The following is a 16,689-nucleotide window of genomic DNA, read 5'->3' as shown; positions in this document are numbered from 1 at the left end:
GTTCAGAAGTGGAAATCCTCCTACGTGCCTGGTACTGTATCTAAAGCTGCCCAGGTCCTCTAGCAGAGCCTCCCCTTCCTTACTTTTCATTTTAAATTCTAGTGGGATCCACGTACCCCCCTTGCTAGGCTTCAGTTAGAGAGGTGCACTGTCCATTCAGTCCACCCAGTTCTTTCTTTGGGGGCTGCAAGGTGAGGTCACACCAGTATCCCTAATCCAGTCTGGGGATGTCTTCTGAAGGGGGCATCTGGGGCAAAGCCTTCTACTCCTTGGGCACACTTGTCCCCCATTCACAGGGCCACCCCGCTCTACCAGTGAGCTCTCCATTCACAGCAAGCTGCAGCATGAGGTTTCAGCTACCTCACTCCCTCCCCCTCCCTTTCCTGTTGATAGCAGCTAAGGGAATGCTGGGAAATGTAGTTCCTTCCCTGTTCCAGGGATGGCTCTATAGGCAGGGAGCTAACCAAGGAACTACAGCTCCCAGGGCCCCCTGTTGGTTCTCAGCTCCCAGGCTGGATCCCTGTGGGCTGCCGCCTCTGCAAATGAGATGCCCCAAGCACTTGCTTGCTTTGCTGGTGCCTAGAGCCGCCCCTGGCAATATTATTTCCTTTCTTCTCCTGACTCCCAGGTGCACCCTCTTTCTCTCCCTCCATGTGAAACTGATAAGCTCTGGAGGAGAACAAGAGATGAAAGGAACAGCGATGGTGTGACAGGAAGAATAGATGATATTGTCAAAGCAGACGTATGATACATTGAAACAGAAGACTTCATGAAATAAATTATAAAATGGAAATAAAGAAATATTTCCTGCTGAAAGAAATATGACAGTATTGTACTGCTCTGACACTGTTGCAAGCTGTAAGGTATGTGACACTATACATACGGCAGATATTTCACTATCAGAACCTCATATGAATCAGCATGCAGTATAATTATATATATGAATAAGGAGGGCATCTTCTAAAATACCTCCATTGTTGCTCATAGCTTACCCAAATTTATGTATTCCGCCTGCCTATTATAATCAGGATTGCCAAATGAAAGTGAAATAGAAACTTGTTTCCACATCTGGAGAGAACCTATTTATTGAATTTAGCTACTTGAACAAGTATGGCTAAAGCTTACCAGAAACAGTAATGGAAGAGACAAAAGAGAGTTACCTTTTCTGTAGCTGGTGTTCTTTGAGATGCATTGCTCGTGTCCATTCAACTTCGGTGTGTGTCCTTGACACATGCAGAGGGAAAAACTTCTGGCACTGGTGCAGTATCCGCAGGGGACTGGCTCCGGCACCCCCTGGAGTGGCGCGTACATGCTATGGTATATAGGGCAACGCCAGTTCCCCCAACCTTCATTTCCTTCTTGCCGGAAATTCTGACAGAGGGGAAGGAGGGCAGGTTGTGGAATGGACATGAGCAACACATCTCGAAGAACACCAGTTACGGAAAAGGTAACTGTCTTTTCTTCTTCAAGTGACTGCTCATGTCTGTTCAACTTAGGTGACTCCCAAGCAGAACCCCTCGGAGATGGGTAGGAGTTCACAGACGTATAGATTGCAACACAGCTCTGCAGAACCCAGCGTTGTCCCTGGCTTGCTGAGTGACAGCACAGTGGGCCATGAACACGTGCATCAAGGACCACTTCATGGCTTGAAAGATGTCCTGGATTGGGAAGTGTGCCAGGAAGGCCACTGAAGATGCCTGAGCTCTGGTCGAGTGGGCTCTGATGATCGGCAGCAGAGGGACTCCTGCCAGCTTGTAGCAGGCCCAAATGCAAGAGGTGAACCAGTTAGAAATCCTCTGTGTGAACACTAGGAGGCCCTTAATCCTATCAGCTGTAGAGATGAAAAGATGAGTTGATTTATGGAAAGGCTTTGTCCGATCTATGTAGAAAGCCAGAGCCCCTCTTACATCCAAAATGTGAAGGTGCCTCACTTCACTAGTCTCATGGGGCTTAGGGCAGAAGACTGGAAGAAATATGTCCTGGCTCACGTGGAAAGCAGACACCACCTCGGGAAGGAAGGCTGGGTGGGCCCGGAGCTGGACCTTGTCCTTATAGAAGACTGTGTACGGCAGTTCTGAGGTCAGAGCTCACAGCTCGGACACTCACCTCACCGACATCACTGCCACCAGGAAAGCTACCTTCCATGATAGGCGAGACAGGGGGCACGAGGCCAAAGGCTGAAAGGGCAGGCCCATGAGCCTGGACAGAACCAAGTTGAGATCCCACTGAGGGGCCGGGGACCGGACTTGAGGAAAAAGTCTCTTGAGACCTCTGAGGAACCTGACTGTCATACCATGGGAGAACACCATCTGCCCCTGGATGGGTGGATGAAAGGCCAAAATGGCTGTCAGATGCACCCTGATAGAGAAATGCACCAGGCCCTGGTTCCTCAAACGAAGGAGGTAGTCTAAGATTGACTGCACCAAAGAATGTGAAGGGAAGATGCCCTGTTTGGCTGCCCAGCGGGAAAACCTCGTCCACTTTGCCAGGTAGGTCAGCCTACTCGAGGGCTTTCTCCTCTCAAGGAGGACCTTCTGGACCCCTTCCGAACAGGCCCATTCTTCTGGGTTCAGCCATGCAACATCCACGCTGGGACACAAGGTTGGGGAGCAAGAGTCGACCATGATCCTGTGACAGCAGGTCCGGTCGGTTCAAAAGGGGCCAGGGAGGGATCACTGACAAGCTCAATAACATCCCGAACCAGTGCTGGCGAGGCCACGCCGGGGCAATCATGATAACCTGCGCCTTGCCTCTCTTGATTTTTTGCTAGGACCTTGCTGATGAGTGGAATCAAAGGGAATGTGTACATCAGGCTTCCTGCCCACGGCAGGAGGAAGGCATCAGAGAGGGAGCCCACGCCCAAACCCCATTTGGGGCAAAACCTGTGGCACCTCCTTTTCTGCCTGGTGGTGAACAAATCCACTTGGGGAGTTCTGGAAGATCATGCAGGCTACCTCCGGGTGGAGCACCCACTCATGGTGAGAGAAGAAGTCCCTGCTTAGGTGATCTGCTAGCATCAGGGCTGGCTCTACAGTTTTCGCCGCCCCAAGCAGCGCGCCGAATTGCCGCCGCGGGTGGGGGGGCAGTCCCTGTGCCCTTAGGGTGGCAGGTGCGTTTCCGTGGCGGCGGCAATTCAGCGGCAGCTTCTATGTTTAGCTGTCCGGGGCGGCTTCAGCTAAACATAGAAACTGCCGAATTGCGCCGCTTTGGAAACGCGCGTGCCGCCCTAAGGGCACACAGACCCTCCCTCCCGCCCCCCTCCCCCGCCCGCGGTGGCAATTCAGCACGCTGCTTGGGGGCAAAACAAGGGGGACTGCCACCCCTTGCAGAATGCCGCCCCAAGCACCAGCTTGGAATGCTGGTGCCTGGAGCCGGCCCTGGCTAGCATGTTCCTGGCACCTGGAAGGTGACAAGCGTCTAGATGAATTCCATGGTCGATGCAGAAGTCCCAGAGACAGAGTATCTCTTTGCAGAGGGTCGAGGATCGCGCTCCGCCTTGCCTGTTGATGTAGAACATTGAGGCTGTGTTGTCCGTGAGGACTCTGACCACTCTGCCTGACAGGTGAGGTAGGAAGACCGCACATGCTCTGAGCACTGCTCTAAGCTCTTTGACATTTATTTGTAGTGCCAGTTCCTCTGGGGACCACATACCTTGGGTCTGGAGGGTGCTGAGGTGTGCCCCCAGCCGATGTCCGAGGCATCCGAATCCAACTCGACTGAGTGAGGAGTGCATCCGGAGCCTGGCGTGGCACACTACATAGGTACATGCTGCCATGTGACCTAGGAGGCACAGGCAAACCCTGGCCATGGTCAGGGGAAATGCAGAGACTTCCACAATGAAGCCCATCAGTGCCATGAATCTCTCCAGTGGCAGGAACATCCTGGCACAGGTCGAGTTTAGCACCACTCCACTGAACTCTATCCTCTGTACTGGAACTAACGTTGATTTTTTGTCATTCACCAACAGGCCGAGGTGATGGCAAGTGGCTATCATAACATCCCTTTGGACATGGGACCTGGCTCTGCCCTTGACTAGCCAGTCATTGAGGCACAGGTAGATCTGGACACCCCGACATCTGAGGTAGGCAGCCACCATCAACATGCACTTGGTAAATACCTGTGGTGCTGTCGCTAGGCCAAACGGGAGGACCACAGACTGATGGAGGTCAGGACCTACCATAAAATGGAGGGTGCATCTCTGTCCCTCAAAGATGGTGATGTGAAAGTACACATCCTTCAGATCAAGGGCAGCATATCAGTCTCTTGGATCCAGGGAGGAGATGATTGAGGCCAGGGAGACCATGCAGAACTTCAGCTTTGCTAGGAAGCAGTTCAGGTCTCGCAGGTCCAGGATAGCTCACAGACCCCCCTTGTTCCTGAATTCTGGAGGAACGAACTCCACTGCACCTAGCTGCAGTAACCCCTCTACCTCCTGAATGAGGAGACTCTCCTGAGAAGGGTCCCTGAAGAGGGATGGGGAGGGGAGGGTGGCAAGGAGGGGTAGAAAGCAACTGAAGGGTGTAACTCCACGCCACTGTACTGAGGACCCATCGGTTCGATGTTATAGATGCCCACACAGAGAGGAAAGGAGAAAGGCAGTTGGCAAAAATAAGAGAGGGAGGATCCTGGGAACTGTCCGGTATATCGCCCTCGGGCATACCCTCAAAACAAGTGCTTGTCCACCTGCTTATTGCGGGCCGAGTTCAACTGAGAGGCCACTTGTAACCTCTGGATTTCTTATGGGGAGGCTCCTGGTGAGGGAGGGTCCCCTGACCCTGAGGCTGCTGCAGCTTAAGCCATTTATGGGCAGGGCTGGGAACATACAGGCCCAGCATTTTAAGTGTTGTGTGGAAGTCCTTTAGGCCATGGAGTTTATTGCCCATCTGTTCCGCAAACAGGGCTTGCCCATTGACTGCTGAACATCCATGGACAAGCCAGAGAGGAGCAGCCAGGATGCCTGGCGCATGTCGACGGCTGAGGCCATGGTTCGGGCAGCAGTGTCCACCGCATCTGACATCTCCTGGAGTGTCGCCCTGGCCGCAGTCATGCCCTCCTCCATAATAGCCCAGAACTCCTTCCTAGAAGCCTCAGAAAGAGATCCCTCAAACCTGGCTCACCACATGTTAAAATCACAGCATCCTAGGAGGGCCTTCTGGTTGGCCACCCTCAACTGGAGGCTAGAGGACGAATAAACTGTATGCCTAAACAAGTCTAGTCTCTCGGAGTCTTTGTTCTTAGGGGTAGCCCTGGTTTGACCTTGTTGCTCCGTGGTTAACGGCTTCTGCAACTAGGGAGTTGGGAGCAGGGTGGGTGTACAGGTACTCGTGGCCTTTGGATGGCACAAAGTACTTGCGCTCAGCCCTCTTGGAGATGGGTGGCAGGGAGGAGGGAATTTGCCACAGGGCATTAGTGATCTTAAAGACCCCATCATGAAGGGGCAGAGCCACCCTGGCCGGTGCTGTGGAGCAGAAGACATCGAAGAGAGAGTCTGAGGGCTCATCTGTCTCCTCTGCCTGAAGACCCAGGTTGGCAGCAACCCTCTTCAGTAGTTCCTGGTGCGCTTTAGCGTTATCTGGAGGAATTGGGGGAGGGGGTCCTGTTATAGCCTCGTCTGGTGGCGACGAGAAAGATGCCGGTGCCGTAGGGTCCTCCACAACCATTGGTGGCCCAGTGGCTTACGCCCCTGCTCCCTCTTGGACTTACAGGGTCCTCGCACCCAAGGCTTCATGCGCCAGAGGAGGGCGGGAGAGAGAGGCAGCTAATCTTTCCGAGGCTCTGGACACCGAGTGGGTAGCCTGAGATGACTGGTTAAACCCCCACAGGTTCCATGGGTACCATGGCGCCAGCCACTGTGCCTGAGGCCATGGGTCCGGTTTCGGTGCCAGCAATGTAGGTGGTACTGCCAGTACCGGAGCCTGTCCCACCATCAGGGAACCTTGCTTCAAACCAGGGCTGGATCCTGAGCGGTCGCTCCCAGGTGACCAGAATGGAGCAGAACGGTGGGTCTGTCCCGACTGGTGCCGGTCACTTTGCCTGGAGTTCCATCTGGAGCAGAGTCTTCAGGACCGGTGGCGCTCGATGGATCCACGATGGTGTGGAGCCACCAATCTATGTCTCGCGCTTGATGAGTGGTACCAGGATGATGAGCGGGACCAGGAGTCGGAGCAGGCCCAGTGCCAGGAAGCACCCGCATGTGATGATGCCCTCCTAGGGGATCAGCGACGATCTGAGGAATGGTACTGTCGATCCTTTGATGGGTCCCTGGAGTGGTACCACGGTCTCGGAGATACCAGGTGCTGGGACTGGTACTCCTGCTGGGAGGTGTGTGCCTCCAAAGGTCTGCACCCAGTGGCCAGCGAGCTGTGCCTCAAGCCTCTCTGCCCAAGGTTTGGGGACTGAATGGGCCTGCGCTGTATCTGCCTATCGTGGTCAGATGCGTGGCGGCTATGGGAGGGCAAGCGCTGGCGGGATGTCCCCCGCAATGGGGAATGGTGCCACTGAAGCGGGGACGGATGTGGTCCGAACGCGGGTTTACCCTGTGACTGGGAAACCACAGAAGCCGGTCTGGTTGGCACCGGGAGGAACGTGATCTCCTGTGCTGCCTGCAGGGCCACCAGCATGGATGGCACGCGGAGCCGATGGAGGCCTCTGCCACTCTCTGGAGTAGCTAGCAGGGAGCGGGTTGGGCTACATCACTCCACTCCATCACTCTTGGGCCTGAGATCCCGATGTGGGTGAAGAGTTGCCTGGCATGGGACCTTGCTCACACCCAGTCTTATCCTTTCCCTTGCGGGAGGTTGGAGACCGGCCTCGTCCCCCTTTTTTGGGCTTCTTGGTTGGAGCCACAGATGGAGACCAGTGCTGACTAGTGGATGGTCCTGGTGGGGCGCTGTGCACTGAGGTCTCAGTACTCTGCACTGAGTTGGAGCGTTGTTCCAGTGCCAGGGTGAGTGCCGACTCCATAAGGAGCACTCTTAAACAAATCTTGCGCTCCTTCTTAGTCCTTGGCTTGAAGGACTTGCAAATTTTTCACTTTTCACTAATGTTTCCTTCGCCCAAGCAATGCAGACAACTGCTGTGTGTATCACTAATGGGCATGAGCCTCTTGCAGCGATCATAGGACTTAAAGCCTGGGGATCGAGGCATGCCCTGTCCTGAGGCAAAGTCCCATTTGGGACCTACAAAGTCTCTAACTATAGCTAAGGGATTTATAAACACTAATAAAACACTATATACAGTATAATACAGGAGATAACTAATTTGTACGAACGAGCAGCTACAGCACTAACTGAAGTGGCAACAGTTACAGCACCATCACTGGTGGCAAGAAGGAACTGAGGGTGGGGGGTACCGGCGGCGCCCTGTATACCACGGCATGTGTGCGCCACTCCAGAGGGTGCTGAAGCCAGGCCCCTACAGATACTGCTGAGGGGAAAATTCCTGGCACCAGTGCATGTGGTGATCACACACGCCTAAGTTGAATGGACATGAGCAATCACTCGAAGAAGTAGTTTACATACTGGGAGTGATGTACTATTTAAACAGCCTCTTGCCCTAGTCACACTGTAAGTAGCGGGGGAAAATGATATTCCCGAGTAGCAACAATTCTCCCTCTGGATAATAAAGGAGCAGGATGGTGGGATTCTAACTAGAGTCCGATGCAGTGCTCTTTGGCTCAGAGAATTGCTGGAGCTGGTGTAGGGCCTCCAAGAAGGGAGTGTTAATTTGAACGTGGCTGGCATTGCTGAGGTCTCTCTCAGTCTCAGAGGAATACAGAGACAACTCATCCCTGTGCACCTGCCTCTCACGAGTTGCTCTCTTAGACATGCAGCTGTACAGTAAATACTGGCTCAGTACCGGGGACTAAGCTTTTATATGCAGCATAGACTAGCTCTATGGCATTCAACATGTTTAAAGGATACTCAATGAACACTCCAATATTGTGCTTGTAGATTTCACTTGGGAGGACTCCACTGAATTCAGTGGGCTTTGGATCAGGCCCTTATACTGCAGTATGTTTATGTACAAAGGAATACTCTTTAGGTAGACAGATAAATTTAGCAAGCCCAACTCTTGGTCACACACCATTTCTCTAGGAAGGAAAACAGTTATTTTTTTCCAGAACACTGAATGGTTGTTTTATTTTTAAATGAACATCATCAACAGAAAACCTCCTCCTGGAGGGGAGAGGAATCAATTTGAACACACCCTTTGGGATTTTCTCCTTCAAACACTATCACCCCTAATCATTAGGCCTCTGGTCTCAAATACCTGGTCATAAACCTAGGTCCACTGGCTTCTTGGGAAGCAGCCTTAGTTGTTGCACCACACCGACCCATCCAATTACCAAGGAAATCACATATTTGGGTGCGCCAGCTTCCAGGGTTCGATAACCTGCTTCCTGATTGGCCACATGGTCTTGACCCTGACTGGCTGGTGGCTATATATAAACTTCCTGCTTCTTTCCTGACCTTGTCTGAGCAACAATCCATTGCCTGCTACTTGGATCCTACTTGATCCTGCTGTGTCACCTTGCCTGACACTGTCTTACTCCCTCACTCGATCTTGCCTTGCTATCTCACCAAGCCTCACCAGCAGCCTTGATGTACCTCTCCCTTGGACAGAATCCCCTGGCTATTGGACCTCTTGCATGACATCTGATTACTGATCTGGACGGCCCTCAACTTGCCTGATTTCTGAGCATTACACTAACTTCCAGAAACTTATCTGCTGATTTTCTTTAACATTTACTCCTTTGGAGCCCACTGAAGCATATTGCTGTAAAGTTCAAGGAGAGGTTATCAAGTCCCCTATGTTGTTGGTGTGTCTAAAACTGCTGACACACATTACAAAAGGAGGGTAATATCTAGTAACTGACAGCTGCAACAATAAAATAGCTACTAAGGAACCTTACCTAGAGCTAACAATAACAGTATCCTGTGCTGAGCTATTGAGCAAATAGGTCATAAATATTTATCACAGGAAATGCAAACAGAGCTTTTAGAAGTCCTGTAAAAATAATATCCTTCACTTTATTTTGTGGGAAAGGACTGCATTTGGACTTTTGTTGTTTTATTATGAAAAATGTAGCTGCAGTTGTCAATGAAGAAAGCCGTAGAACTATGCGGAAAATTATATTCACTGAAGGCAAAATGATAGAAAAATTATGTATTTGCCAGATTTGCAAAAAGCAAACAATAGGACACTTCTCAACTGAACCATTTGCTAGATGTAAGTTACCTCTGCAGGTAAGTATGCAATTCTAGGTCCAGGCCATAAGGAAACAGCAAAGAAAAAAAATTCACAACATCCCTTCCTCCTCCTGGCCCTGTTTGTTAAGTCTTTAATCCCCTGGGACCACTAGTGGGACATCAAATAGCATCCTTCTAGTCAGTTTTGCCCAGGACAGAGTTTTAGATACTCTAAATTCTCTCATGGCTGTTACTTGTAGCCTCAATATACCCTCTGTACACTAATGTTTCCCAGTATTTTTAATGTTTCATAATTGGTTTATCAGCTTTACTGCTGTGCCCTATGAAAGAAGAAAAGTATAATTGTTAGCATCTGTTGATGTTGTGGTGGTTCAACAGACCTAAGGAGGGCAGGGAGATCCCACAGGGGGGTTACTTTGAATTTTATTTATGTTTGAGCAGTGTTCAGTTTTCCTAAGGGGGTGGGGGCAGAAGATTTAGTTAATGGCTGATAAATGTCACCATGTTTACAATGACAACATTTGTTAAATGTCACTGAAATTTGTTATGGATGCACCAAATTTGCATTGTGATTATGATGATTTCACACAGTCTCACCACACTGATGTCAACATGTTTTTGATGTTCATTGGGAATTATTATTTTCCGTATAAAAATAAATAAAATAAATAAAAATATATATAGTTTTCAAATTCTGTATATCATTTAAGTGTTCTGTGTGCAGCTTATTTTTCCATACTAAACCTATGTAAGGTTTGTAGCAGAAGAGTGATACTGTCCTCAACAGGTGAAATATAACATATTGTCATTTACTGTACACACATTTAATTGCCCTGTTGATTTCAGTTTAGATTTCTTTGTAAAATGCAGAAACCTACCTTGGATTTCACCATATTTGACACTCTCTCCTGCGTTGATTGTCCTGCCTTTGGCCTCACGAGGATATAAACAGCTTCCACATCAGGGCTGGAGCGCAGTAGCTTTTCCATCAGTACTTTGCCCATAAAACCCGTGGCTCCTGTGATGAGTACGGTCTTTCCATTATAATAAGCTGCAATTGAAGACATGGTGCACTCTCTCTCTGTCCTCCTTCTGACTTCCTGCAGGAGGTACCTGAGGGGAATCAGTAACAGAGCAAGAGATTAGATGCTGGGAAGTTTGACTAAGAATACAGGGCACACTTGAGGACCAATAGGGCCCACACCAGACCATGCTAGCTGACATCTGCAATAGCCTTTTCAGTCTGTTAGCTGAGGCAGCTCCCACAGCAGACCAATCAGCGGCAACTTTAAAGATTTTTTTTTTAAATAGAGGATTGAACATGGACCACACAAACTCATGAAGTTGCAAAGCCTAAACTCCAGTGTAGCCTTAGCCTCCATATTACTATTTATACTATTGTAGCATCTAGAGCAGAGGTGGGCAAACTACAGCCCACGGGCCACATCCAGCCCGTGGGACCCTCCTGCCCGGCCCCTGAGCTCCTGGCTTGGGAGGCTAATCCCCTCCCCTGCAGCCTCAGCTCACTGCGCCGCCAGCGTAATGCTCTGGGTGGCAGGACTGCGAGCTCTTGCCAGGCAGCGCAGCAGCAGAGCCGCAGCCTGACCCGGTGCTCTGTGCTGTGCTGTGGTGTGGCATGGCTGGCTCCCACCTGTATGGTGCTCTGGGCAGGATGGCTGTAATGCCACCAGTCACCGGTACTCCAGGCAGCACGGTAAGGGGGCAGAGACCGTGGTCAGGGAGCGGGGTGTGGATAGGGGTCGGGGCAGTCAGAGGGGTTGAATGGGGGCAGGAGTCCCAGGGGGGCAGTCAGGAAGGAGAGGGGGGTTGGATGGGGCAGCGGGGGGCAGTCAGGGGCAGGGGCTCCAGGGCCGGTCAGGGGACAAGGAGGGGTGGATGGAGCAGTGGTCCCAGGGGGGGCCATCAGGGGAGGGACCAGGTGGGGTTGGATGGGGCAGGAGTCCTGGGGCGGCCGTCAGAGGGTAAGAAGCAGGGTGGGGGTCAGATAGGGGCGGGGGCTGGGCCATGCCTGGCTGTTTGGGGAGGCACAGCCTCCCCTAACCGGCCCTCCATACAATTTCGAAACCCGATGTGGCCCTCAGGCCCTAAAGTTTGCCCACCCCTGATCTAGAGGATGCAATCTAGAGTAAGCTAGGCACTGTCCATACACATAGTAAGAGACAGTTGCTGCCTTGAAGAGTTTACAGCCAAAATAGACAAGACAGACAAACAGCATGATAGGAAACAGAGGCGCAGAGAGGCAAAGTGGCTTGTTAAAGTTCACGCAGTAGATCAGCTGACAGACAGGGAACAGAACTCAGGCCTCCTAATGAATATCTTATCCACCAGACCACACTGTGTCAAATCAACTGGGATTGTGTCCCAGCATAAAAAGTTCACCTTGGACAGCCACCTTCCCAGGGGGCCAACCTTTTCCTACCACCTGTGATTTGGAAATGGGTTCATTTGGGTAAACCTGGTAAGGTGAGTGGGTCTCAGAGCCCAGGCTCCAGCTCGAGCATAAACATCTACACTACAATTTTTAGCCTCACAGCCCAAGGCCCACAAGACTGAGTCAATTGACCTAGGCTCTGAGACTCGGTGCCACACGTTTTCTATTGCAGACATGCCCTAAGCACGGGCTCCGACTCAGGTTTGAGCCTGAGTCCCCCTTCCGTCCATGCACAAGTCAGTCTGACTTGGGTCAGCAAGCACTCAGGACCCAGGCCCTTGGACCCCGCTAGGGGGGTGGGTTAGAACCCAAGCCCTGCTGTGACTTGGGTCCAAGCCCTGTCATTTTGCAGTGTGGATGCAACTCAAGCCACTCACCCAAGTCAGACCTGGGGCCAACAATTGAAAACCCAGGTATACAATGCAATGTGGATGCTCAAGCACAGGCTTGGAAACACCGAGTCCACAAGTCCAGGTCCCAAAGACCCAGGCTTTACATACAGTGTAGACACACATACACCCTCTGTTTATCTCATCACCCTGGGTTTCTCCTGAGCACAGCTTTCTTATCTATTTGCTGTATTACTGGTAATCTAATTATCTATTAATCTAAATCTATATACCTATCTGGATTTATATATGACCAATCATGTGACAATTTTGTGATATGGGCAACTGTTTAATAAGTACTGCTTGAGGCCATCCATTACACTCATTTAATTGTGATGTAGGCCGGATTTAAAAGTAGGCTAGTGCATTAACTTACTGAGCCAGAGTCCCCACAATTATTAATTTGTAAAATAACCTCATTTGATAGCGAGTTTCTGTTTGACCCATTTTCTAAATTGGACGGTACACCTGATGATTGGTTTTGGATCTCTTCTAAAGCTGGGATTTTCCTTTGTTTTATATTATATAGTGCAGAGTCTACAAGGCTTGGGATAATACTTCAGCTGGATTTGATTCACTAACTTAAGCATCTGGGCTTCTGTACTGTTAAAGACATGGCTATTTTTTCCCCTATAGCGAATTTAGTGCTGATGAAAATTGACAGAGTGGCAGCACTGAAGACTGAAAATTCCATATAGATCCAATAAGTATGTAATGCAGGTAATGACAGTATAAAATTTCCCAGCACCACCTAACCACTGTGCCACAACACTACCACTACCTGGAAAGGTCAGGAGTTACATGCTCTATATCTATACCAGGGGTCTCAAACACGCGGCCCGCGGGCCATTATTTTCTGCAGCCCGCGAGGTTCTCGCGGCCCCCCCGCCCTCCCCCAGTGTTTACCTAGAGCGGCTCCAGCCTGATGCTCAGGGGCAGGGCAGACTCCCTGCCTGCCTGCCCTGCCCCTGTGCCACTCCGGGAAGTGGACAGAACCTGGGGGAGGAGAGGCGCAGGGGTGTGTGTTGATGTTACTTCAGGCACCGCCCCCAGCAGCTCCCATTGACCACCGCCCCCCGAACCCCTCCTGCAGTCGAACCTCCTGCCCTGAGCCCCTTGCCGCACCCTGCACCCCAAACCCCTGCCACACCCCTCCTGCACCCCAAATCACTGCCCTGAGCCCTCTGCTGCACCCCAACCCCCTGCCATATCCTGCACCCTGACCTCCTGCCCTGAGCCCCCTGCTGCACCTTGCACCCCAACTTCCTTCCCTGAGCTGCCTGCCGCACCCTGCACCCAACCCCCTGTCCTGAACACCCCTGCCACACCCCATACCCCACCTGCACCCTGAGCCCCCTGCCGCACCTCTCCTGCACCCCGATCCCCTGCCCTGACCCCCTGCCACACCCCTCACCTCTCCTGCACCCCACACCCCAACCCACTGCCCTGATCCCTGTGCTGCACCCTTCCTGTACCCCGATCCCCTGCCCTGGCCCCCCTGCCACACCCCTCATCCCTCCTGAACCCCCTGGGGGCAGGGAGGGGGTGGAGGTGGGGTGGGGATTTTGGGGAAGGGGTTGGAATGGGGGCAGGGAAGTGGTGGGAAGAGGCATGGCAGGGGCAGGGCCTCTTGGAAGGGGTGAAGTGGGGGCACAGCTAAAGAGATTGAGCTCCTTAAATCTATTGCTAAAAAGCTTTTTGTCTAATCCTTTAATCATTCTCATGGCTCTTCTCTGAACTCTCTCCAATTTATCAACATCCTTGAATTGTAGGCACCAGAACTGGACACAGTAGTTCAGCAACGGTTGCACCAGTGCTAAATGCAGAGGTAAAATAACCTCTCTGCTCCCACTTGATATTCCCCTGTCTATGCACCCCAGGATCACATTAGCTCTTTTGGCCACAGCATCCCACTACCAACAGTTGAAAGTCCTACTATTCATATTTGATGCATTAAAATGGATGCTCAAAAGTAGAAGAACCAGGTAAAATTTTCAAGACTGCCTACTTCCTATTTTCAGGAGTGACAGGTGCCTCTTTGCCTAAGTCACTTCTAAAAATTTTACGCTAAATAATGAATTTGACAGGTCCACTAATTTAGACATATTAAAATATAGTATAAAGGCTTGATAGAATTTCAGTATTTCCGGGACTGCCATCAAATTGGTTGGTTAGTATAATTCAAAAATTGGATATTTCAAAAATTCAGTTTCTTTTTTCTGGACCCCTTTTGCTAACCAGGGGCTGGTTTGTCATCCTTCAATCTTTCCATATAGTTAAGACTTATTAATAACTATCTTCAATTGCACATTAGATTGTAATTAAACAAAATTATAAATAAATTGTCAATATAGCAGCGGAGGTGCTGGAACAATTTGCATAGTGGGGGTGCTGAGAGCCAATGAACCAAATAGTATATAATGGAAACCACTTCAAGCCAGGGCGTGCAGCAGCACCCCCAAAACCCCTGGTTCCAGCACCTATGTATAACAAGAAATATAGGAAAATAAAGAGACTCAAAATGGTGGTTATGTGCTATAACTTACGATGAAGCTCCTCTGCATCACTAGTGGATGACGACATTAGGAAAGATGATCACCATTGAGTTCTTTCCTGTAATGTAAGGTTTAGAATCTATGTACCAATGTACATTTTAGTAGAATGATCTGGTTTTTAATACTGAAGACTGGCTTATTGGCAAAACAAGTTAAACAGCTGTGTGAGTAAGTTTTGTACCACAGAAGTACTTCTTCAAATTACAGAATATAGATTTGTTTGAAATGCAATTAATTAACTACAGGTTTGATTCTGTAATGATGTAAGGGCCTCTCAGGACTGATACTGTTGTGCACATATGATATCAAGGACATTTGATCATCTGCAGCTACAGGACAGAGCTATACAAATGCATATCATTTGTAAAAAATATTAAGTTGCCCGGGCAGCTCCTCTCCCTGCAATCTCACTGTGTTCAATTTGGTTTAATCACTGTAGTCATTTTATAATATCAGACTATGTCATTGCATCAGACTGCTCATATATGAAACCTGTGCATGTTTCACTAATAAAGACGCACATTTTAAGTGCTTTCCACTACAAACTGGATCATGCAACACTCTGCAATTGTGCACCGAACTACCCCACAACAGCACAGAAAGTTTCCACCCAGTATCACTGAAATGTACAGAAATTGATACTGTGGAACCAAACCAAAAACTCCTGGCTTATTTGCCTGGCTTTGATCTGAAGGATCTAATTTCTATCCAGCAAACCAAGTCACTTTTGATGGGAAATAATACAGGAGTCCGAGATCAGGCATCAGAGATGAGATTGCTTGACAATATCAAGACACTGCTCAGGCAAGGCCTCTGAAACAGAAGAAACCCAGGAAGAATGAAACAGGAAACACTGTTTATGATATTAAGATCACCTCTGCTGATACATTTTTTCCCCTTCCTTAACTAGGATAGACCTTGACAACACAGTGCTCTTTGATGTTGTGGCTCTATGTTACTTATTCTCACCATGAGTATTTATACATGTAGAGGTTGTAAGTTATTGAGTTGGAGAAATAACAAATCAGGACCCTGATCCTGCAAGCTGGCTCATACAGGCAGATTCCGGAACTCCTGCTGGAGCCCTCTTCACTTCAATGGGGCCCTGAGCTAGCACAAGAACCCACAATTTGATGCAGCTTGAGTGTTTAGGCCTAGAACATTCAAGATATGCCATTGCAAAAAAAAAAAAAAAAAAGGTAAGATAAGGTATTTTCCTTCCATTCAAGACAGCGAATGCTCACACAACTTCTGTTTTGCAGAATGGCCTTGGTCTTACTGATTTATTTTAAGGTTAGACCACAGTTTTACAATGGGAATTTATCTTCTCTTCTTGGATTACATTGATTTGGTTTGAACTTGTGAAAAGAAAGTGTAAAAGCTGTGGATATTATTAATAACCATGATTTCTAAGTTCAGGCCATAGTCTGAATAATGTGTACTGTATTTCTGGATCTACGCATTGGAACTCTATGGCTTCATCATGATTTCAGTTACAAATGACACTATAAAAGCTTACATTGCAAAAGCAATATGCAAGCAATACTGCACATTAGCAGCTCATTTGGCTGTTGTATAAGAATCAAGAGTCTAGTGCCCACCATGAAAACATTCAAATTTTGGGCATTAACTGCTTGCTAGCTGGCTCCTAAGAACTAGCCCATACAGAGCCACAGAGAGGTGGATATTTCAAAGCCCGCAGCTTCTAGCACATTTTAAGATCAGTTGAGTGAGAGGTAAAAAACACTGAAATGTGGAGAAAACCCTTTCTGACTGGAGTAAACCTCTGAACAATTAATTGCCGGCAACTCAACAGACAACTTCGACACCTGATTGGACCAGGAAAGTAATCACTGATGCAGCTGAATTATCAAATGTAATATCTCTGCAATATTATACTTATTTATGCTGGCTCATTTCTAATTCAAATACACAAACCATACCCATGTGTCATCTCAAGGAATTTGCCCTGCAGGATAAACAAAAAGAGGTGGCAACCTTATCAGGATGAAAAAGATGACACCAAATTCTCAGCTAAAACATTAGACAGAGGAGGCAGGTGTCCACCTCTCTGGATCAGG

The 16,689-nt window shown here is 49.3% G+C and overlaps 1 protein-coding gene across 5 annotated transcripts in view; it reads right to left on the bottom strand.

Moving 5' to 3' along the window:
• Positions 1-16,689, bottom strand: part of FAR2 (fatty acyl-CoA reductase 2) — a 211,835-nt gene that overhangs the window by 100,038 nt on the left and 95,108 nt on the right. For all 5 annotated transcript variants that reach the window (XM_044996407.1, XM_044996382.1, XM_044996398.1 and 2 more), the window contains exon 2: positions 10,091-10,325. In XM_044996407.1, the coding sequence (XP_044852342.1) occupies positions 10,091-10,279 (189 nt within the window). In that variant the 5' untranslated portion in view covers positions 10,280-10,325. The remainder of the gene's footprint in view (positions 1-10,090; positions 10,326-16,689) is intronic.

Source organism: Mauremys mutica, chromosome 1, assembly GCF_020497125.1.
Source record: "Mauremys mutica isolate MM-2020 ecotype Southern chromosome 1, ASM2049712v1, whole genome shotgun sequence".
Classification (NCBI taxonomy): domain Eukaryota; kingdom Metazoa; phylum Chordata; order Testudines; family Geoemydidae; genus Mauremys; species Mauremys mutica.
Note: the sequence above shows the minus strand (reverse complement) of the source record. Positions and strands in the feature narration are given on the sequence as shown.